This window comes from Grammomys surdaster, unplaced genomic scaffold (genome assembly GCF_004785775.1).
Source record: "Grammomys surdaster isolate TR1022 unplaced genomic scaffold, NIH_TR_1.0 125428, whole genome shotgun sequence".
Taxonomy (NCBI): domain Eukaryota; kingdom Metazoa; phylum Chordata; class Mammalia; order Rodentia; family Muridae; genus Grammomys; species Grammomys surdaster.
The window spans coordinates 1,490,896-1,515,346 of record NW_021620295.1 but is presented as its reverse complement, the minus strand read 5'-3'; the positions used below and the strand labels follow the sequence as shown (position 1 = coordinate 1,515,346).

General features: G+C 45.6%; 1 protein-coding gene across 3 annotated transcripts in view; it reads left to right on the top strand.

Moving 5' to 3' along the window:
• Flnb (filamin B) overlaps positions 1-24,451 on the top strand; it is a 131,099-nt gene that overhangs the window by 82,215 nt on the left and 24,433 nt on the right. Inside the window, exons 20-34 of one of the 3 annotated variants that reach the window (XM_028786041.1) lie at positions 2,165-2,427; positions 2,917-3,514; positions 4,145-4,318; positions 5,287-5,449; positions 6,293-6,453; positions 9,409-9,576; positions 11,793-11,916; positions 12,307-12,463; positions 13,390-13,579; positions 15,258-15,505; positions 18,702-18,740; positions 19,479-19,581; positions 20,204-20,344; positions 22,486-22,614; positions 23,430-23,603. In XM_028786041.1, coding sequence (XP_028641874.1) covers positions 2,165-2,427; positions 2,917-3,514; positions 4,145-4,318; positions 5,287-5,449; positions 6,293-6,453; positions 9,409-9,576; positions 11,793-11,916; positions 12,307-12,463; positions 13,390-13,579; positions 15,258-15,505; positions 18,702-18,740; positions 19,479-19,581; positions 20,204-20,344; positions 22,486-22,614; positions 23,430-23,603 — 2,832 coding nt within the window. Of the gene's footprint in view, positions 1-2,164; positions 2,428-2,916; positions 3,515-4,144; positions 4,319-5,286; positions 5,450-6,292; positions 6,454-9,408; positions 9,577-11,792; positions 11,917-12,306; positions 12,464-13,389; positions 13,580-15,257; positions 15,506-18,701; positions 18,774-19,478; positions 19,582-20,203; positions 20,345-22,485; positions 22,615-23,429; positions 23,604-24,451 lie in introns of all 3 variants that reach the window. The other 2 variants (XM_028786040.1, XM_028786042.1) reach the window with 2 other exon arrangements.

Genomic DNA, 24,451 nt, shown 5'->3' with positions numbered 1-24,451 from the left:
CAGGCCGTAGTGCATGCTGGGCAAGCACTCCCAGCCCTTTAATGTCTTGTTTGTTTTTGTTTGTTTATGGAAAACTTCTAACATAAGAGACTACTACAGTATGAGTACAAACCCGCTTGCTTATGCTCACTTCGCTTCCATACATCCTAACAACCCATTTGTTTTTCCACCAGCAAGGTCATACATACATACATACATACATACATACATACATACATACATATCCTACCTTTTGACACTGCAGGATGATATATGCTATCATCTACAAAGCTCATGTTCGAGAACCACACAGTTGAGGGGTTTGGGGTGGTTGTTGTTTTTAATCAGTGTTTCCAGTGAGATTTTTCTCCTGGGCTGCATTGGTGGCTATTCTAGGCAGAATATGGCTCCATATAACCTGCACATTGCAGGTTGAGTATGCCTGATCCCTCTTTCTCCAGTTAACCCAAGTCCTGAGAATTGACTGATGGGTCTCACAGCATCTTTGGGTTTGAAGTAAGGTGTTGCATATTACTTCCACCCCCTCCTGCATCTACACATACAGATGCCAGAGAAATCCCTTGGCAGTATTGATTTTGCATTGAAGTTGTACTGCCTTGCCTGTGGTCTTTGGCTTTGCTGCCTTTTAAGGTCAGTGTGACAGTTTGGAAATCCTAATACAATCCAGTCTTCTTCACTAGAATTTATTGCTTGGGGAGTCCCAAACTTAGGTGTCCCTCAGTAATGTATGTTCACCTGATTTCAGAGGCACCAAGTCAGCATTATAAGACTTCATGCCTAGGGTAACTCCAGGTTACTAGCCTTTGAGAATATACACCCCACCCCCCAGGCTCAGCTAGCCTTCAGTGAGAACTCTCATTGGCTGTGCCCTGCATGCCTCTGTGAACTAGGCTGTCTCACTTTCTGGAAGCTGCTAAATGGGAGCTCTGTGTGCTGGCTTTCGTGGCTGGGAACACCCAGCTGTGAGCATGTGAAAGACACTTCAAGTGTCCTCTTGCATCTTCTTTTCCTGGAACGCAGGGACTTGACTTATGACTCCAAAGTAGGAAGAACATGGTGCATTAGGGAAAGCCTGTGTCCCGTTGGGACACATAGGTGTGGACAGCTGTGCTGGCATCAGCAGGCTCCTTGATGTCCCCAGAGGCAAGATTTAACTGGGTTGTGGCAGCATCTTATATTCCCAGTACTTTTGGTTTGGCTAAAACCTTTTCCCTGTTTTGGTCAAAATAACGCCTGGCTTTCCTGTAGTCTCGCCTTGCAAAGATTGTTTTTAAATTTTAGTTTTATTACTTTTAAATTTAATTATGTTTATATGTCAGAGGAAAGGGTTATATGCACCTGAGAGCAGGTGCCTGTAGAGATGGGAGGAGACTATCCATCTCCTGGAACTGTAGTTACAGGCAGCTAGAGGCTTCCTGATGTGGATGCTGGGAACTGAACTCCAGTTTCTGCAAGATCAGAATGTGCTCCTAGCCATTTGGTCATCTTTGGTCTCTTTTAAATATGCAAGATCTTGCTATGTGACCCAGAAGCCATTTAAAAGACATCAAAGTTAATTCTCAGAATTTGCCAGCTATGTGACTTCTGCCTTCTTGTGGATTGGGGGTAGCAATAGGATTGAATTTTCTGCCAGGAGTTAGTAAATAAAGCATTGACTTAAATTAAGGATATGTTTACATATAAGATTATTACCTCAAGGAAATGAGAAAGCAGGCAGTGTTGGACTATAATCTTTCAAATCTGATTGTGGGATTAGAAATTTTATGCTTGAATGCTAGCTTTGTGATCTGGTAGATATGTTGTCCCGGACAATTTACTTAACCTCTCGGGGCCTCAGTTTCCCCATCTGTAAAAGCCACTGTTGTTAATTAACGGCCCATAAGAGTTATTAGGTAAGTTGAAGGAGACAATGTCAAGTATTTGTGACTGGCATAGAAATTGTTTAGCAAACAATTCAGTGTTAATGACGCATGCAGTGTATAAATCCCATTGTATTAGTCCTGCTTCTGGGCCTCTGAGTCAGCTGTTACTTTTTGTAGTAACTGAGGTAAAGACAAAACAAAACCAAACAAACCCTTGTCCAATGGGCTTTTTGACCTCGTTATCTTTTTCTTGTTGCTGACAGGAGGCAGCTCATCACTTTAGCTTTTCTCTCTTTCCACAGGAGTTGAGGTTGGGAAGGACCAGGAATTTGCCATTGACACCAACGGTGCAGGAGGCCAGGGGAAGCTGGATGTGACCATCCTGAGCCCTTCACGGAAGGTGGTGCCATGCTTGGTAGCACCAGTGGCTGGCAGGGAATGCAGCACGGCCAAATTCATCCCTCGGGAAGAGGGGCTGTTTGCTGTAGCCGTGACCTATGACGGCCACCCAGTGCCCGGGAGTCCCTATGCTGTGGAGGCCTCACTGCCACCAGACCCTACCAAGGTCAGTTTGGGCTTGTTCTGTTGTTGCCAAATATGATTTGGACTTCTCTGGTCCTACCTGGGAAAGATACGTGGAAAGGCTTTCTGTGGTGAATATGAGCTCTCAATAGCTGACTGGAGCTATGCAATTCAGTGTCCCTCCACAGTTCAGCCACCCCCTGTTCATGTTTGCTCTCTGTTTGCAATACTTTGGTGAGAGACTTCTCCTTTATTGGTTAGCATAATAATGGTACTAACCAGCTCACTGGGATGAATGAGAGAGTCCAAGCTGCTGTGAGTTACCTTCTTCAGGCTAACGAAGCAAACTTGTGTGTGTGTGTGTGTGTGTGTGTGTGTGTATGTGTGTGTGTGTTTAAGAAAGCGAGCACGCCCCCAGGGATATGAGCTACTGACATCTGCTTTTGTGTGATTGTGAGTGTTGAAAGCAGGGCTGACTGGTCAGCATTAGCAGCTACAGACTGGATTTCACTTTTACACTCTGTTCAAATAGGTGAAGGCCCATGGTCCTGGCCTTGAAGGAGGCATTGTAGGCAAGCCTGCCGAGTTCACCATTGATACTAAAGGAGCTGGGACTGGAGGTTTGGGCCTAACTGTGGAAGGTCCGTGTGAGGCCAAAATCGAATGCTCTGATAACGGTGATGGGACCTGCTCCGTCTCCTACCTTCCCACGAAACCCGGAGAATACTTTGTCAACATTCTCTTTGAAGAAGTCCATATCCCTGGGTCTCCCTTCAAAGCCGACATAGAGATGCCGTTTGACCCCTCCAAGGTTGTAGCATCAGGCCCAGGACTTGAACATGGGAAAGTGGGTGAACCTGGAATCCTTTGTGTTGATTGTTCAGAAGCAGGGCCTGGGACTCTGGGCCTTGAAGCTGTCTCAGACTCTGGGTCGAAAGCTGAAGTGTCCATCCAGAACAATAAAGATGGCACCTATGCTGTGACCTATGTGCCACTGACAGCCGGCATGTACACCCTGACCATGAAGTACGGCGGTGAGCTTGTACCACACTTTCCCACCTGGGTCAAGGTGGAGCCAACCATAGACACTAGTGGGATCAAAGCCTTTGGGCCAGGAATCGAAGGCAAAGGTGAGTCACGTGCCGGGGGACGGCTCTCACCTGTAGCCTCTTCCTCGTGTGGTTGGTGTGATGGGGCAGGGGGAATACAGGTAGAGGGAAAAGGGGAGCATGCAGTTTCCAGAGGTTGAACTTCACCCAGTCCCCATTTTTATGTTTCTCCCTGATGAATGGGGCCTAGCATTCTTGGCAAGTTTTCAAATTTTTGTGGAAAAGCCAAAAATTTTTGTTATTATTTTTTTTAATGTCTCTGGGAATAAGTTGGAATGAAATGATGTAAAATGTGTTTAATAATACACAGAGGACAGAGGTAGTCTGCTTTTGCCTTGTCCTAGAGCTCTACCTTTGCTTTCATTTTGAGACAGGGTCTCACTGTACAGCCTAGGCTGGTCTTGAACTCACAACCCTCCTGCTTCCCTCTCTTGAGTGGCTAAAATTCCAGGCATGCACCACTGCCCTGGCCTGATCCCCATCTTTGAGAAGTTTTGTTGTCACTTGGCCAAGTCTACCTTGACTTTCACAATCAGCAAAATCACCCTTAAGGCATCAAATATACTTAATGTATTCCAGAATGTGAAGAGTCTTTACTTGGGGTTTGCTTGGGCCCAAGATGACATTCTTATCTATGTGGTTGTTCAACAGATGTGTTTCGGGAGGCCACAACGGACTTCACGGTTGACGCGAGGCCCCTGACTCATGTTGGAGGTGACCACATCAAAGCTCACATTTCCAACCCGTCAGGGGCCTCCACCGAATGCTTTGTCAAAGACAGTGCTGATGGGACCTATCAGGTAGAATACACACCATTTGAGAAAGGTGCGTCACCCCCTCTGTGCTTGTGACTCTTTCATTCAGAGCTGTGCCTGGTCGTTTGATTCCAGAGACTGTCGCTGACCTCATACCCATGAGCTCAGCCTGCCTCAGCAAAGAACAGTGTATGTGACTCAAAAAAAATGAAAGGGTCCCTTCCCCAACAGCCACTGGCCATTCAGTGCCTTCTTTATTGGCCTTATGTTATACATTGCAAATCCCCAGTCTTACCTGAGCAGATTATGGAGTCATACCATGGCGATGTATGATTTGTGTACGTATTTTTTTCTTTACAGTTTTTCTTTTTGAATAGTAGTGGCGATTATTAAAATTGTGAGAAATCAGGAAATCATAAAAGTGAAAAGGAAAGCACTATATATCCCCTTTCCTGGATACATGGTCCCATAAATATTCTATATAGGTATCTTCATGTATTTGTAGACACCCAGTTTTCTATTTCCTGTGTTTCCTGTGGTCTTTTAACACCTGGGTAGTGTTTTCCCAAATAAGGGTAGCCCACCTAGAGTGACTTCCTTAAATAAAAGTTAGTGCTCATTGCTTGGGAGAGGGTATACAACACATGAACAACAACAACAACAACAAAAAAATAGTTTTATCTTTTAAAACAGTGTATACTGGTGTTACCATTTTCTGATTGATTTTTTTTTTTTTAAGTGTGTGTGTGTGAGCCTATGCGCTTAGGTGCCTATGGTGGGCAGAAGGAGCCAGTAGAGTCCCTGGAGCTGGAATTATAGCTGGTGGTGAGCCAATTAATGTAGGAGCTGCGACCTTCCTACTGGGACTAGCAAGAGCAGTAGTGGTCTTAACCACTGAGCCACCTGTCTCCAGCCCCATGTTACTAAGTTCTTAATCTACTCTTTTCAAGTAGCAGCTAGAGTTCTAGCATTAGATAAAAGTCTGAAGTGGTAACATTGTACACAAGTGACATTTCTTTGTTGTATGTTCCTGGGCAGGTTTCCATGTAGTGGAGGTGACATATGATGAAGTGCCCATCCCCAACAGCCCATTCAAAGTGGCTGTCACTGAAGGCTGCCATCCATCTCGGGTCCATGCCCAAGGCCCTGGACTGAAAGAGGCTTTTACCAACAAATCTAATGTCTTCACAGTGGTGACCAGGTGGGCAGGCTCCTGCTTTCAGGGTATTGATCCCTACATAGTTAATCATTTAGGCAAAGAAAAAAAAGGTTTATAAGTCTGAGGCCAATCTGAGCTACAGAATGAGACCCTGTCTCAAAGGAGAAAGAAAGTCATGGCTATGCTCTACTTATTTGTCATGGTCTTTCAACTTCCGGTAAGATGCACTTCAGAAGATATATTAAACATTCTCTTCTGTCAAGATTTATGTTACAGATAATGACAAAGTATATCTAAACGTGCATAAGAAATGATAATAGCAATTAAGATAATGATCATTAAGATGCTAAGCACACTACTGGATAGAAGTTCCTCAACTTCATGATGCAGAAGAATATAGCCAACTCTGTATGTAAAAGCAATACTACTCAAAATGTTCCTTTTATAATTTACTCTGAAGGGATGCCCTAGTAGACTAGTGGCAGAGCACAGGCTCAGTACCCCTAAGGTACACCCATTGTATTTGTCTTGGTACCCTATACCATAGTCAGGTCCTCAACCAATGGGTCGCTACACTTGTGGGGAGCTACATATTCGATGTTTACATATGATTCATAACAGTAGCAAAATTACAATTAGGAAGTAGCAACGAAATAATTTTATGGTTAGGAGGTCGCCACACCGAACTATATTAAAGGGTCACAGCATTAAGAAGGGTGAGAACCACTGGTCTGTATTAAATGTCTGAGAAATTCCTGCCTGAGCGGTATTGTCACACTGGTGGAAGCACACTAACTAAATAGAATGGCTTATATGTTAAGATGTTTGTAAGCGAGTTCTGGCAGTAAGCAGACTGGTGTGGGCTGATCACATTTCTCTTTCCAGAGGAGCAGGGATTGGTGGGCTCGGCATAACTGTGGAGGGGCCGTCAGAGTCAAAGATCAACTGCAGAGACAACAAAGATGGCAGCTGCAGTGCGGAGTACATTCCGTTTGCTCCAGGAGATTATGACGTTAATATCACATACGGAGGCGTCCACATCCCTGGTGAGCTCTCCCTTGGGTAGTGGTTCGAAGAATAAATGATATCACATGAAAACAGATTTGGTTTTGCCCATCTTCCTTTAGTAGAAAGAACAGTTTGATTTTGGAGAAACCTTAAATAAAGACCACAGCACCAAGAACACTAGAACTCGCAATCAAACCCAGCAACGTGGTGGAAAGCATTGGCTTGAACCCTCCGCTAGAAAGAGAGGCTCATAGTTTCTGATTTAAGCGAAAGTTCGTTCTTTACAAAATTGAACATTTCTGTTTTTAAAAGATATTATTGTTATTGATTTTTATTATCATTATAATATATGGTGACTGCAGGGGCTTACCTCCGACATGAACATGCAGGTGTCCGTAGAAGCCAGAGGATTTTGAATCCGCTGAAACTGAAGTTACAGCGGCTCTGAGCCACCCTATATGGGTGCCAGGAATTGAACCCAGGTTCTCTGTAAAAGCAACAAATGCTCTTAAACACTGAGCCATTCCTTCAGCCCCAAACCTTTGGGGCTTGGCTCTTAACTCACTTTATTTATGTATCTTGCTTTTTTCTTTGCGCCGTTAATCCTGGCAGCTGACAAAGACAAACTAATACAAACTATTACTTATTAATTTGTTTGCTATTTAATGATCTAAATCTTTGGTGTAAAATAGGGTTTCTCTTCTCGGACAGTGCTGGTATATTTGTATAAGCTTTAGTTGTTCAAAATGACAAGTTTCTCCTCAGGCCTGTGCTTGCTACTCTATCAATAGAGGGGTTTGTTTATGTGTTTGTTTGTTTTTAGTCCTTAATATAGAAAATTTCAGCTAGAAATAAGACAGACAAAGCTCCCACTCCTGGAGCAACTAACTACACTGATGCAAGTAAACTTTGTGTATGCTGATAAGAAGTGAGAAAATGGGAAGAAGGGACAAATTCGTGCCTTGCCACAGGACAGTTCTGTAGAGTTGAGCGCCAAGAATAAGCAGAAGGTTGTCTCCAGGGGAGACGTCTGTGGCTTCCTCTAGGCAGGTAGTTAGTTCTGCTGGCTTCTGTGTGTGCTTCTGTTGTGGGGCAGTACTGCTAGCCTGGCTTTTCAGAAAGTGCTGAAAGCCTAGAGCTTTGGAATTCCCCTGTAAAGGGACCTGTCAGTTAACACTAAAAACAAATGATTATAACAACAAAAACCTCCCAGAGAGGCTCCTGAATATCAGGCTATCCAGCCAGGGACCTGCCAGTATCTTGTGTGCTTTCTTGGGGATTTGGATGATAAAGGATTCAGGTTTTTCGGACCTGATGCAAACCTCTGGTGTGTTTTTTTTGGTTTTTGTGCTTTGAGATAGAACCTCAGACTTCGAATCCTCCTGCCTCTCCTACATGCTAGGTAGTGGTATTATTTCAAAGAGAATATCCCATCTTACTTATACTAACTTCCTGGTTTCCCGTGGTGACCCAGCTGCAATCTTGGTGATAGACCAGTTGATTAATTGGGATTCATGAAAGGTTGTGGTCAACTGGTGATGTTTACCTGGAACAGGGAGCAAGATGTTGGCAGATAATGGTATCGGAACAATGTTAGGCCATTGCTTTCTGTCTCAAGGCTGCTTTCAGGCTGAGTTCAGACAATTTCCAGGTTCAGACTTAGACCACAGAGATCGTCTGTTATTGCTTATTAACATTGGAGCTCTCCATTATCACCCCCCAAATAAATCTCTCTTGTTCCCCTAAGCCACAGCATGGAGGGTGGTGCCCATCTTTGCCAGCGTCTCAGTTCTTCTTGCAAGTGTATTTATAACCCCTGATTCTGCTAAGTGGAAGCTTTCTGAGACACACAGCAGAGACATTTATTTCCATGGCAGGAGTCTGGCAATCGCCATACCTTGTGAAATGTGCAGGCTGTGTGTCCTGCATGGGGCAAATGATACTCAGACCTCTTTGGCAACGGACTTGGCAGCCTGAGGCTACTAGGGACCCAGGCATGCCTGCTGTGTGAGAAGTCCTGTTGGCAATCCTGGTTCTGCCCTTGTTTCTTCTTAATGCTTCACTTAAAAATCTTGGTTTCCCTGGATTGACCATGTTTTGCCAGCCTTTATACTTGACATCATTAAAAAGTGAGAGACCCTGAGGTTTCCCCACAAGTCATTCATGTAGCATACCACAACTTTTAGAGAAACAAAGGCTTTACCAGAGAAGTGTGGAACCAGGTGACACCATGTGTGTTCAGAATGTGCTGGCTTCCATGGGAGGGAGAGTTCGTACCTACTCTCTTCTGCGCTTCTATGTATACTCCCCTGACCAAGCTACTCGCTTCCTTTCTTTCAAGAGCCTTTCTTCTCTCTCCCTCTTCTCTATGCGTCTGCATGAGTCAACCCCTCTGGCCTACTCTTCTCTCCTATGTCTCAGGCTCTGTCTCCTCCCAGAGCTGACTATCAATTTCCCCGTGAACTCCAGAACTCCCCCAAGCCCAGAGGCATTGCTTGTCTCAGTGTCGAGCTTCTTGGTCAAGATAGCTCCTGAGAGCTGAAGCATCCAGCGTCCTGTTTGCTTTCCTGGAAATTCCCCCAAGTGTAGCTTCCCTTAAGTGGTAGCTGCTTTCTCTTCCATCATTTCTTGGGTCTTAATGGACATCTTTCTCTGGTCTCCTGCAGACCACATTCACTGTCTCTTACATGTTCTGCCTTGTATACGGTCCAATGGATGCCACACAGAATGTTAGAAGAATGTGCTCTCGTTGCCAGACTTTGGCTTCCTGGAAGGTTCACTGTGGCTCCAGATCCTGTGTGTGCATGGGGTTAGTTAGTGCTGGATGACAGAGGTAGGAATAACAGTGGGCACACTGCCGCTCCCACAGTGAGCCAGGTGGAGCCGACTGAGACTCATACATTCAGGGTCCAGGTAGAGCAACAGTGTAGTTCCGGGACTGTGCGGGATGCTCCCTTGATTGTGTCATGCTCAGAATCCTGTGACTCTTCCAGGAAGCCCCTTCAGAGTTCCTTCGAAAGATGTTGTGGATCCCAGCAAGGTCAAAATTGCTGGCCCTGGACTGAGCTCCAGTGTCCGAGCATGCATCCCGCAGTCCTTCACAGTGGACAGCAGCAAGGCTGGCCTAGCTCCGCTGGAAGTGAGGGTCCTGGGCCCAAGAGGTGAGTCTGCATCCTGTATGCCACCCACATTCACCCACCATGGGTAGGGACAACCATGGCCCAGAGCAGATTCTTATGAGATTGTTCATGAACTTACAGTTAAATACTCTCACTTAATTTGCTGTTCCTCAGTCTAGCTAGCCAGCAGAAGAACCTGCTGAGAAGTTGATGTATTATATTTCCATAAGTTAATAACATGTTAAGAACCTGTTAATAACATGGTTCTAAATTTCTTTTTATAATTTTACTTATTTATTCCATAGTGCTGAAGACCAAACCCTGGGTCTTACCCATGTCAGACAGGTGTCCTGTCAGCTAGCTTACATCCCAGGCTTTGTTTTTTCCAAAGGTGGTCTAAGTAACCAGACAGGCTTTGAACTGGCAATCCTCCTACCTCTGCTTCCTGAGTACTAGAACATCAAGCATATGCCTAAAACCGTCGCTTTCCAAAGTAGCTTGTTGAAGAACGTGCCATATGGGCTTTAGCATGCACTGTCTACCCAGCTGCAACATTACCTGCTTAACATGTATGAGGTGCCTGGGGGTTGGCCTGGATGTGAGGGCAGGAGGTACAGTTTGAAGATGATCCCTCTGAGATGCTCAATATTGCTGTGGAACGTACCAGCATCTTGGTTAGGGTTATAGCTTTGTCATTGTCTCAACTCCCTGGAGAGAGGGTCTCTTGGGGAATGAGTTTTGTTGGCTGTTGGCCTGCACTGCTGACACCTGGAATTAAGGTTTCAAATGACTAGCAGGCCATTTGGGGACAAATCTGAACTGTTGAAACCTGTTGCCATATTTCTTCCAGTATTTAACATGTACCTTTCTTTCCATATAAAATAGTGCGCCTAATTTCTTAAGTAATCTTGGCTTCTCTCCTGTCCCCGATTTCCCCTGTGATATGTTTGTGGCTTCCAGAAGTAGTGAGCTGAGGCTTCCTCCTTTGAAGAAGAACCTCTCCTTAGTGGAGTTCAGCAGGAGGTTCTGCCTTTGAAGATCAGGGCAAGAACGGTCTGAGAGAATGAGGTCATGGGACGGACTTGCCCTTAGTGAAGTTTCTGAACATCATTGTGTGTGTGTGTGTGTGTGTGTGTGTGTGTGTCTGTCTGTCTGTCTGTCTGTCTGTGGGGTTTACTTACATAGCAGCCTCTAATGTGGAAGACTCCTCAAGTAAATGGCCTTGTAACTTTAGCTGATGCCGTGTGTGTCTGTGTGTGTATGTGTGTGTGTCTGTGTATGTGTCTCTGTCTGTCTGTCGATCTGTCTGTCTATCTGTCTGTGTGTAAGAGGGTGGTAGGGTTACTTACATAGCAGCCTCTAATGTGGAGGACTTCTCAAGTAAATGGCCTTGTAACTTTAGCTGATGCAGTGGATTCCCAGTCATGGCACAGCCCCTTGAAAGCCATTTGAGTTCTTTAAAGCTGACCCAAAGGTTGCCTTTATAGAGACAGGTTTGAGGTTTGTGCTTTCCCATTAGCAGCTGCTTTCAATTATGTAACCACAATGCCTCTAGCCTAGCCCCACCTCTAAAACTGCCTTGTCCTTACTTCACCTGCTCTGTTTAATGAGCATGCCCTGCTCTGATTAACCGTCCCTTGCCACTAACCCCTCCTTGACCTCAGACTCAGGGCTGGGATCTAGAATCTATCAATCTAGTGCATGCCTTAATTAGGCTTTAACATTCTCTTAAACCATCACCCATAGCATCCCATTGATGGCCCTCTTGTTCCTTGAAATTGGCACCCTTACCTGCTCTGTACCCTAGCATGTTGGCACCATTGTGTTCTTTGCTGAAAGGTGGGTACAGGTCTTGACTGGCCAACCCATAGGTTACTTTTTGCCATTGAGGTTGGGTACTTTCTCAGCTATAGAATAAAACTGGCACATCCAAGCATGCTTAACTAGTTTGAAAAGATACGTAGCATGTCTGCAAAGACCTCCAGAAACAAGCATGGGCAGTCCCCTTAATTGTACAGGAGGACAGTATAGCAGACTAAGTGTACTTTAGCTCACAAAAAGCTAAAGGTTTCTCTTGAGGTCAGTCCCACTACTGTGACTTATCTATCCTGTGACTATGGCCTGCTTGCTTTTGTGTTGTTATTCTTCAGTGGACACCAACAGTTCTTGGGAATGTATGTGATTCTCTTTTATGTGTAGCCAGGGTGCAGTGAACAGGAGGCCATGTTGTTAGTTTAACCTCTCATTTCTGTCCTCAGGTCTTGTGGAGCCAGTGAATGTGGTGGATAATGGGGATGGCACCCACACAGTGACCTACACGCCATCTCAGGAGGGACCCTACATGGTTTCCGTCAAATATGCTGACGAAGAGATCCCCCGAAGGTGAGCATCTTGGCCTTCAGGCCTGGGTACAATTTAGACCTGTCCACCCACACAGGATTCATAACTACTGCTCCAGTGCCACCCCGCTCCCCAGCCATTCACCCACTGACCATTTAGCACATGGTACAGAGCAGCATGGTGACATCCAGTAGGCACTGTGGCTTCTGTTCTAGGGTCTACCCCTTCTTCTGTCTTGCGTTCCAAGGGAAGCTAGGATTGTCTATTGTCTAGTGGCTTGTACCTTGTGACTCTGTATTTCCAATGGACTTCTGGTCCTTTTATTAAGCCTACTCTATTACCTCTTGTAAAAATCCTCCTTGCATAAGAGAGATCAAGTGGGGCAGGGCTGACCTGTATCCTTACTGACCAAGCTTCTGTGTGTCCTTCAAGTCCCTTTAAGGTCAAGGTCCTTCCCACATACGATGCAAGCAAAGTGACCGCCTCTGGGCCTGGCCTCAGTGCCTATGGGGTGCCCGCCAGCCTACCTGTGGAGTTCGCCATCGATGCCAGAGATGCCGGCGAAGGCCTACTTGCTGTCCAGATCACGGTAACTGTGTGGTTGTTTTGTTTTATATATGGAAGGGGTGGAGCCGAACCTTATTAGTAAGACTAATGGAAAGGGATAAAAACAGGACTTTAATGACTAATTCTACCCCGGTGCACATGTTTTGGGGACTTCTATGGGTCAATATCTCCATGGGAGAACAAGGTACTCAAGGTTCTGCAGTGACCTTGGGTGGGATACCAGTCATTACTACATCTCTTCTTATGCTGATTTTAAATGTTTTATGTTTTAATTGCCTGTTGGGTTGGTTAGGGCTAAAATTTTACATACCACAGAGCCTCCAACATTGGATTGTTCTTCCTTGAGAAGGAAGTCAGAGGTAGGCCACTTAGGTACTCTATGGTTCACAAGGAAGGCAGCATCTCTGACCTAGTGTGTGGCTCTGTCTTTAATGTCTCCTCATGGACCGTGAGCCTGCCAGTGCTGTGCTCATCAGGAATAAAAGGTGAACCAGAAAAAAGACAGGGAAGGAAAATGGCTCTCATTGATGGATGATTTGTCTCAAGCAGTCTTATGAGAAGACGCCCTCTGTCTCAAAGTCACATGGTCGTACCTGGTGGCAAAACTGCTAGCATGTGGGGTCTTGTATTTAGTTGTGTGCCTAGCTAAGGAGGAGTATTCTGTTGATAGCAGGAAGGGAAGGGAAAGGAAAGGAAAGGTGGACTGAGAGCTTTCGCCATGTCTCTGTAGTTCAGTTCATTGATGCTCAGGTACTATTTGACAGACCATCCTGGTATGATCTGTGACACTCTGCTTTCCCTACCCAAAAACAACAGAACAGGGTCACACCAAGCCATCGCTTCGTCTGCTGCCACCTATAGAGGTGCCAAGTAAAGAACATGGCTTGCTGTGGTTGGTTTCTGTATGTGATAGCAGCATCCCAAATATCATTGTTCTGTGATTCACAGGACCAAGAGGGAAAGCCTCAAAGAGCCACTGTCCATGACAATAAAGACGGCACCTACGCCGTTACCTATATCCCTGATAAGACCGGACGCTATATGATTGGGGTCACCTACGGTGGAGACAACATTCCACTTTCTCCTTACCGTATCCGGGCCACACAGACAGGCGATGCCAGCAAGTGCTTGGCCACAGGTGAGTAAGGGGAAGGGGGTTAGGGTTATGTGTTCTGGACTTCTCTGTGCCACTTAATAGCTGTGTGATCAGAGAAAGTTGCTTAGGCTTTCTGGGTACCAGCCGTACATAGAGTGAAAATTTTTGGAGGTGAGAAGATTTAGATGCCAGAATCATTTCCAGGTGTCAGAGATGACATCACAGGGTTATGACAAAGATGGGGTAAGGTCAGGTAGGAGAGATGCTGAGTATGATGTCAGGACCAGGAAGCCTCTTACTTCCATGGTGGGGGTACCAGTGAGGTTTCTGACAGCAACTGCTATGAGAAGTAGCACATTTCTGCTTCTGTGCGTGGTGGGCTCATTTGTTCAGGAGTCATTCAAGAGTATCTTACATAGATCAGCAATAGAAAAGAAACATGAAAGGATTTAAGATTTTCCTCTCCAGCATCAATGACTATATTACCTCACCCTTGCTTCAGTTTCTTAGACGTGCTTGTTTGATTGTATGGAGGGAGTTATACGGATCAAACTCAGGTCCAAGGCTCACATCAAGGGGATGCAGGTACTTTTACCCACAGAGCCATCTTACCAGCCCAATATGATATTCTCCATTTTGTAAAAGGGAGGTGGGTCTCATGTGTCCTGGCTGGCCTCAGACTTGTCCTGCAGCCGAGGATGCTGCCAGATGCTAATCTCCCACCCAATACCTTGCCTCCCAAGAGCTGGGATTGTATGCATACACCATCCCACCTGGTATTGTACCTTCCTGTTTCTAAGAGCAACTTGTGCAGCTCAATGTTGCTACTTTAGCAGATTTTAAAACATAAAACCTGGGCCGGGGAGATGGCACAGTGAGTGAGGGTACTTGCCAACAAGGTCAGTTCCCAGATCCCATGTACTGAGAGAACTGCCCATACATGCACACACCTGCCCACATGCTTGCACATGCAAATACATACATATGCAATATCAGTCAACTTTATTGGTGGAGAAAAACCAAAAATTAATCACTTGCTTCTCTTGTAAATAAAAGGGAACTGAGTGTAGTTCTACCCTGGATGCGATCAGTTCTCTGTCTCACCCTGCTCAAGGTTGTAAATCACACACCTTGACCCTTTTCATCTCACCCACCACAAAAACTGCCCAGTCCACCACTTCTAGTCTATGTGTCAATCCCTAACAACTGCTTGAGGGCATGTTTAGTGAGAGCTGAGAATCTCCTTCTGGCTTTTTAGAACTGTTTCCTCCCCTGGCTTTGCGGGGATACTTTTCTTGGGCTGCTGGTGCCTGTTGGGCTCAGCTCTTGTTTTGTCTTCCCCTCCTCGAGCTGCACTCACTTCTCTTCCTCTTCCCACTGTGTGAGCAGCTTTCTTAGCACTCCCTGTCACCCTTCCGTGCTCGGCACATCGTGACCAGTGTGTTTTCCCTTCGTCATTTGTTAAACTCCTTGTACATCTGAGACAGAAAGACAGGCTGACTCGCTCTCTGTTGTTTGGGGAGGGGTTGCAAAGTCTAAACATGCTTGATCCAGATACACCTTTGAGCAGCACCCTTCCCACTGATCTCTGAGATGCCCCTCTGCCTGGCAACAGTAAAGGTCTGACCTTCACAGACGTGGACAGCACAACATAGTATGGCCTGTTCTGAGGCAAATATCCACAGCCAATGAGTTGATTTTCTTCTGACCTTTTTTACAGGTCCTGGTATTGCACCCACTGTGAAAACTGGCGAGGAAGTGGGCTTTGTAGTGGATGCTAAGACTGCAGGGAAGGGGAAAGTCACCTGTGTGATTCTGACCCCAGATGGCACTGAGGCTGAAGCTGACGTCATTGAAAATGAAGATGGCACCTATGACATTTTCTACACTGCTGCCAAGCCAGGCACCTATGTTATCTACGTGCGCTTTGGTGGCGTTGATATTCCCAATAGCCCCTTCACAGTCATGGTAAGCAGGGTTCCTTCTCCTGAGCCAGCGGTTACTAGCAGATACAGTCGCAGCCATCATTTGTTGAACTCTTATTTGGCCACCTTCCCTCACAGCCTTGACCCTGGGTATAACTGCTAGAAGCATCAATTTTAGGGAAAATCTCTAGAGTCATAGAGGTATGTGTCATGCCAAGGAAGTTAGGCAATGTCCTCACATAAGCTAGTTCAGAGAGAAGCAGTCTCACAGAAAAATTGGAAAACAGTAAGAAAAATACTTGTGCCTCTTTTCCCATCTCCACAGCTGGAGGAGAAGAGTCCTCATGCTCTCTTGTCTACACACTTGACTCAGGATGAATAGAACCTCCAGTTGTGTTTGCGTGAGATTCAGAAGAGGGAAGTGTGTTGTCTTTTAAAGCCAGAAAAATCTGGAATAGAAGGGAACCATTGTGTGAACATCCTGGCCGACAAGTAACTGGAGCCTTTAATTTTCAGTCCTGGGTGCCTTTTAGATCTTCTCTAATTATTAAGGTTCTTCCAAAAGGAGCATGGTAGAACTACAGCAGACTTACCACATAAACCTCAGAAGCAAGCCCTGTTTGCCCTGTTAGAATGAGGAGTGCCCAGTCTAGACAGATATCAGGTGCCATGTGGTCTTCCTTTGATGCAGAAGAACAGCCTGGGATCTGGCTGCTGGTGACCTGACTCCGCCCACCGTCTGTGAAGTGCTTTCTGATTACTTCATATTGCACAGCAGTGGAGGAGGGCACAAAGAGTCCATTCCAAACAGAAGCCCAGGGACCCTGTTCCCATCTATAATCTGTTGTAGCTTTTCTCTTTTCCCTCCATGTGTCTTTAGCTATAAACATCCTGCCAGAGGTCTGGAAGCTCATTCATATCTCAAATATGTAAACACTTGTCAACTTTGGACACCGTCCATTTGGGAGTTTTTTCTTCTCTGGGGGAGAAAGCATTGCAATGGGAATGTCAGTTCTATTTAGAAAAGTGTTCAAGTTGTAGTACAAGTTGTAGTTGTACTACGTTGTGTTTATCTCCTAGTAGGTATGTCTTGTTAGTTAGACTAGGGAAGAGCAGCAACCCCGGGCAGAGATCTTGGTGCTGTTGCAGTGGGCTGGGATAAGAGACCCTAGATGCTGAGGTCCGAGTGAGAAAGTGAAGGGAAAATATTGAAGACCGTATCAGCAGGGGATCAGAGGCCTGAAGTGGAGGCTTCCAGACTCATCAGAAATGAGCATCCCTTAAATCCTAAGTGCTTACAACTTGAGGGAACTCAGTGCACCCCCTTAAAAGGCTCAAGACTGGAAGAACACTGATAGAACAGCACACTGATAGCAAGTGCCTTAGGGAGACCACAGGCTTGCTCAGTTAAGTATGTCAGACACTTGTAACATGCAGGTTCATGAATGAGCAGCCTAACTGACACCTTTGAGAAGTTCTAGTTGCAAGACTTCATATACAACCTTGAAAGGCCGTCCTGTTGGTGATATGGTCCTGTTGGTGATATATTTCTCTAAGAAATGGACCTAGAGGCAAAGCTAGGTGTCAGAAAAACTCTTTCTGCAGATGGCACAGTATACAGCTCCTTTGTTCCATGTTACGGCTGAGGGTGGTGATGAGGGGCCCTTCCTTGTTGGCTCATTTGGATCAGGAGCATGAAGCTGAACATTTTTTTTAAATGAATGTGCTAAAACTTTCATACGTGTTAATGACTGGGACTGGAGAGATGGCTCAGCAGTTAACAGCACTGGCTACTCTTCCAAAGGACCTAGGTTCAATTCCCAGCACCCACATGGCAGCTCACAAGTATCAGAAATTCCAGTCCTAGGAGATCTGACACCCTAACACAGACAGACACATCTGGCAAAACACCATTGCACATAAAATTAATAAGTCATTTTTAAAATCTAGCTAACAAATCTTAAACTCTGTGTCATAAATGAAAGAACTAAATAAACCATCGCGTCAGTGATGGAAGGCTAGGGAAATGGCTCCGTGTGTAAAGAAGTTGTTGTGTAAGCATGGACTGAGATCAGATTCCCAGCACTTGTAAACATCTGGATGTGGCCGCACATGTCTGTAACCAGGAGGCAGAAACAGAAAAATCCTGGGTGCTTATTAAACAGCTAATCTAGCCAAATCAGTGAGCTTGAAGTTTAGTGAGTGTCCAGTGCCCATTCTCAAAAACTAGCTGCAGGAGCAGGAGAACTAGCTTAGTGGTTAAGAACACTTCCCACTTTTGTGGGGGACCTGAATTTGGTTCTCAGCACCCCCAACCATCCTTAACTCTAGCTGGAGAGATGCTAACACCATCTTCTCACCTCTGCTGGCACCAGGCACACACATGCTGTACATACATATACACAGACAACACACTCTTACATGTCAAATAAATATATCTAAAGCTAAAAGGTAAGGTGGAAAGTTCTAGAAGGAGACTCTGTGTGGAGCTCTGGCTTCTACACTGTTCACTGCTGTGTTCACATGAACACACATGAACCTCACATATCCACAAAATAAAGCAAAATAAGACATAGTCAAACAAAAACAGAAAATCACTTCTTCCTGACTCCATGCCAGGATGACTGCCATCAGTTTTCTCTGCTTACACAGTGGACACTTGAGTTTCATGCAAGGAATTATAATATATAGCCTCAATGTTTACCTGCTTCCCCCAAGCTGACACAATACTCTTCCATAGTAATTTGTCAGACATCACTTGCTGTTATGTTACCCTGGCAGTCTGACCAATAGCCACAAAGCTGACTTCAGTCTTTCACGACCACTTGTGACTCTGGTCAAACTCCCTGTACACATTCCTTACTCGTGAATTGTGGATTCAAAGGACAAGTGCCTGTGACATTTGGAGAGAATACAGCTTTCCCTCTAAAAAGTGTAGTAAGAACATACCACTCTTAGAGGATATGGTAGCACATGCCTAAAATCCCAGCACTTGGAAGATGGAGACAGGAGAATCAGCAGTTCAGGGCCATTCTTGGAGAGTCTTTGGAGTCCATGGAGAGTTTGAGGCCAGCCTGGGCTACATGAGAGGCTCTGTCTTTTAAAAACAAACAAAAAAATCCACAATAACCAGCACCTGCTGGAAAAGTGGGGGTGAGGGGATAGAGCTCAAGTGGTGGAATCTTAGGTAATATCCCTCTGGTGTGATTCCCAATTAACCTCCATTTGCCATCAACTAGGCCACCGATGGGGAAGTCACAGCCATGGAGGAGGCACCGGTAAATGCATGTCCCCCTGGATTCAGGCCCTGGGTACACTTTGGTTTTCGTTTTGTCTTTTTGCATTTCTGGGTTTATTCAGCCTTCGTTTTAGAAAAGCTGCTGCCTGCTTATGGGAATCGCTTAAGTCCTTGGTGTCCTGGCCGTTGGTGTGTCCCCCACTGATCACCTCATCATCACAACCCCACTTTCTCTGTAAGATCCACCTTCATGTCACCACCTGCTCCCCACAAATCGCCAGCCATCATGTCTGTGATCACGCTCGGTGCGGTTTCCCCCCCACGTTTAAAGAGCAAGATGGACGGCTGTTGGCAGGCCTCCTCCTGACTGCAAGCTACCACTTGTGCATCTGGTTTCTGTCTAGGGGCAAAGCCACCCGCTACCACTCTGTGCCACTTAAAACACACCTTCTTTTCCAGGCCACAAGCAACTAAACCTTTCCAGGTGTGGAGCCTCTTGGGACTCAGACATTGCTCTCTCCTTCCTCCATTTTCCTGTGGGCGATACTGGGAATTCTACAAGCACAGTGTTGAGCAAGCTGTTTCTAGCAAATGATCAGTGGACCGTCTCAGGGCCTTCCAACTTGGCCCAGTCACACAAAGCCCATAATTCTCGTGGCCACACCCCCAAATTTAGGCCTCATTGCCTTGCAGAATTCCCAGTGGTTATGCCCCCTATAGCTCCACCAGCCCACACTGCTGTCCATCTTACCAAGTGACCACTCTCTCGTGTTTTTAGGTTACTGAAGAGGCCTATGTCCCTGTGAGTGACATGAATGGCCTAGGGTTCAAGCCCTTTGACTTGGTGATTCCATTTGCCGTCAGGAAAGGAGAAATCACAGGTAAACCCTTGTGGGGGTCACCTTACTCTTTAACTGTTGTTGCACCTGAAGCCCAGAGCAGTGCTGGGGAGCTGACTACCATACCTCATACCTGAGACGCAGAATGTGTTTCTCTGAAGAAGTGTGTGTAGCTTACATTACATTATTGAGGAAGCTTGTGTTTCTTCTCAGGCTAGGAACTTCTTTGTTTAGATACCTCTTGCTGCCAGGTATCTGTTTCTTTTTCCCTGCTTTATCTAACCACTCACTTTCCAAATACAGCCTGACAGGCACACGGGCTCTGTGGTATCAGTCCCTTTCTGGGAGCCCAGCCTCTCTTTTCCTTCTTCTCTCATTGGTTTGTGGTCTTCTCAGACCCTCTTTCCACTTGTAATTGGCCCATTGGAGACACCATGTATTTATTTATGAGCTAGTTGCTTGCTGCATTTTGTGGAAACCCAGGGGAAGCCATAGAAAGCAAGGTGGTTTTAGTTTTCCCACCACAGGGGTTGGGGGATGGGGGATGGACTTGGAGTGTTCTGAGATCTGAGAACCTTTGTGGTGAAGACATCTGTGAGTTACAGCTGCTGCTTGGGGAAAGGTCACCAGTGACCTCACTGCCCTGTGTCCCTATGCTCTCCAGGCAAGGTGCATATGCCTTCTGGGAAGAAAGCTACACCTGAGATTGTGGACAACAAGGACGGCACAGTCACTGTGAGATATGCCCCCACTGAAGTCGGCCTCCACGAGATGCACATCAAGTACATGGGCAGCCATATCCCTGGTAAGTGGGATACAGCGGCTCACTAGCCTCGTGGACATCTGGGAGACTTACATCCAGAGAAGATTCAGGATGCTGTGTCGGCTCCCATTCAAAAATAGCCTGTGAGCCTGCTTCCTGAAGAGAGAGTACACCTCAGCCTCCTGGGTCAGGGTACAGGGTGGTGTGGCTGTGGTTGTGTGTCTTAACTGTCAGGTATGGCCAAATACAATGCAGGCACAAGAAGTGAGGCTTTCTGGCCTGGCCTACAAGACCCTGTGGGATATGGGACTTAGGAGAGGCTCATATCCTAAGACACAAGGCTTAGAAGACAGATGGCCCCTATACAGAGAGCTAGTTTGTGTTTCCTACCCATGAACAGGTACAGCATTGGGTGTCACTCTTTGTAATCATTTAAATATCTTCTAATTTAATATTTTGAGTAGGTTATATGATCATACCTATATCCTCCCTCTGCCTCCTCCCGGAGATTGATTTGTTGGTAAATTTTATGTTCAATTTTAGAAAAATTTTAAGACTACATGCAAGTAAGAATGCAGATTTTAAAATCCAGGCCCCTTTTACTGAAACGGGCGTGTACTCACATCAGCTGGCCTTGCCTCTTCCTTCTGACAGCACGTCCAGGAAAGCTGTGTGTGTGTCTACACATGTCGTAGCTCTCCCTCATTTGGATGACAATGCAGATGTCCCAGTCTTCCACTGGGGAGCATTTATGCTCTTCCCTCCATTGCTGTCGCCTCTCTTGTAGACACTCTTGGTTTACCTGTAGGATTTGGCCCCCTAGGCAGAAGTGCTATGGGGCCAGACACAGGCCTCTGAAACTTGGATACATTGTAGCATCGTGCCCTTCCTGGGACTGTTATGTGTGGATCCGAGGAGTGATGGAAAGCACCTGCCATGTCACAGAATTGCCCTGTGGAGTCTACTTTGCAATTGTTTGTCAGACTGATGATTGAAAATGCATGGTACCTTGGTGTTTGTTCCTGCAAGTGGGATGAGACAGCTTTCCATATATTGTGTTTTGCCAGTTCGTTCTCTGTGGGCTGAATCTTCATACTCTTCATCTCTTTTTCTTTTGGAAAAATTAAGCTTTTGAGGTGGGAAGTGGGAGTAAAAACTACTTCTTGGTTTATCACTTGCTTTATGTTCATATGAATGCACAATACTTGGTTAAAGCAACTTTTTCTGTTTAAGTATTCTAATGATGTAGGTGCAGAATTGAAAGAACAGAAATTACTCAAGCTTCAGGAAGGCACTAGATGTCTATAAACTCAATCAGGAGGCTGAGGCCAGCCTGGGCTATACATGAGACTACCGAAAACAGCAAGTCCTTTCTTGGCCCTCACCCTTCCCCTCTGTTGCCAGTGTGACCACCTTCTCAGATGCCTGCTATGTACTTACTAGTGCACTTAGATTTATCCTGTTAAAAGAGCAGCATAGTGGTTCTTTTCTGTTACTGTGTATGTGTATGATATTTATGTGTATGGTCACACATGCCAAGGTATGCACGTGCAGGTGAGAGGAAAGCTTTGTAGAGTTAGTTCTCTCTTTATACCTTTACATGGATTCTAGGGATCACATGCATGTCTGTAGGTTTGCACAAGTTTCTTTACCCACTGAGCCATTGCTCCAGCCACTGTGAAATGGTATCAATTTTATATATATAAAGACAATTTGCTTTATCTCTAATGTGACACACCGTGGTTAACATCTCAAGTTAATACACATGAATCTTTAATGTTCCATACACAGGTCAACCCCCAGATGATTTCCTGGTTTGCCCGTGAATCCTGGAGATGAGAGAGCTGTGATAAGGAAGAGAGTAGCGGTGGGCAAGCAGGATGAATGTGGGGTCCTTTCCTCAAGATGAGCTTCTTAGATCAGGCCTTAGATTTTGAATGGCACTAACAAGTAGCCTTCTCTCTAGAAAGCAGCTTCTACCTCCCTGATGCAGATGTGTCCTCATTTACTAAGCTAAGATGAAATCTCCTGCATCAGTTTCTTCCACCTGGCTCTGGTCTAAAACAGCTTCAGACGGTGATAGACTCTCCTGCTGGGAGTATTTTAATGTACTACCTATTATCTGAGGTATCCATTTACCATGTAATGAGTCTCAGTTTTGTTTTTGTCCTTGGCAAATGCAGAGAGCCCCCTCCAGTTCTATGTGAACTACCCCAACAGTGGGAGCGTGTCTGCATATGGTCCAGGCCTTGTATATGGAGTAGCCAACAAAACTGCCACCTTCACCATCGTCACGGAGGATGCTGGAGAAGGTACCGCATCGTTTACATGTATATGCATGTCTAGCATTCTCCTTTTGGAGAGAGAAATGAACATGACTGAAACATGCTGTGAATGGAAGCACTCATGTAGTCCCAGATTCTCAGGAGACTTATGTGGGAGCATCTCCTGAGGCCAGGAGTCGAAAACTAGTCTGAGCCATATAGTGAGATCACATCACAAAAGAAAAAGAAAAAAAAAAATCACTGTTATATGGTATCATTTGTCTCATTATTTTCTCTCATATAAAAAAAAAATCAATCTCCTACTCAAAACAGAAATGTTTAAATTCTTATGTGAATGAAATCAGATTTGTATTATGAGCTATTTCATGTGACTCACTGAGAATTCAAGTGGGCTTTTGATTGAAAATGGCTTTATTTTTGTGCAGTTTGCTTGTTGGTTCTCAGGACCTCCCACGAGTTATTTAGCTGTAAATTCTAGCTGAAGTGCTCTGCCAACCACAGTATTCACAGATTCCTCAGCCTAGGGCTCTCTGATGGTGGCATCCACACTGAGCACTGTGGGAGTCTGTGCTAGCCCACCCTGTGTATGCTTGATGTGTAGCACTCGGTCTCATCCTTACCTCTCAGACCCTAGAGGGCTGGGGTTATTTAAGCAGGGGTTCCAGGTGCAGTTCACAATGATGTGTTTCCATAGGCTTTGCCCTGAAGATTGCTTTGTCTAGATACCCACATGGAATGTGTGGGTCTGCTGGCCCTGGTGTCAGGGTTCCCCCAGAGGTATTGTCCATCCAGAAATAGAGTATTTCTCTCTGACTGCACTCCCTCCAAACCCCCTCTCTTAGGTGGTCTGGACTTGGCTATTGAAGGACCCTCAAAAGCAGAGATCAGCTGCATTGACAACAAAGATGGGACATGCACAGTGACCTACCTGCCCACCTTGCCTGGGGACTACAGCATTCTGGTCAAGTACAATGACAAGCATATCCCTGGCAGCCCCTTCACCGCCAAGATCACAGGTAGGGTTGTCCAGCCTACAGAACTATCTCATGGGAGGTCAAGCTGTGCCTAGCCCCACCCCATCTCTTCATCAGCCTGGGTTGTCAAGCTAGGTCAGCACTTGGTTTCTCCCATGTTTATGAAACCTAAGTCTGATCAGGCTGCCTAAATCCTCCTTTACTCATAACAAAGGAAAAAACAAGAGTTACCAAGCGGAAAGCAAGCCCTCAGAAGAAGGCATCAAGGCAGTCTTACAGCCAGAGCGCAGGAACTGAAGAGGCCTACCAGGACCGTACTACATAAGATATCTGTTCCTTTTTACTGGTCCAAAAACTGAAGTTCAGAGAGGTAGCCATTTAGCCAAGTTCACTGGTATTCAGTGGCAAGTTATTCCATTTCATAACCTACACTCCTGGCCTCTGTTCTCCTCTGTTCTCTGGAAGATGCACAAATCAGGGTTCTTGCCTCCAGAATGCTTAGACCGGTCTGACACAAGCAGTAACACTTTGGGTAGTGGGATTCAAGCTTCCCCAGGAAAAACCCAAAGTCACGGCAGCAGGTGAGAACTGCCTCCTGTTGCTGAAAATTCCTTTAATATTTTTTAAAATTTGTAATACAAGGTAATGGCTTCTACTATGGAAACTTCATATATATGTATTTTACTTTTCCTAATTCATCCTCTTCCTCCATTGTCCTCTCCTACTGCCTGTCTCTTGCTAGTTTCCTTCCTGTTTTTGTTCTACATGTATTCTCTTACCTCCTCTCATTTCCCCTGTGTACCCCTCCATTAAGAAAACTTCCTTCCGGGCTGGAGAGATGGCTCAGCGGTTAAGAGCACTGACTGCTCTTCCAGAGGTCCTGAGTTCAA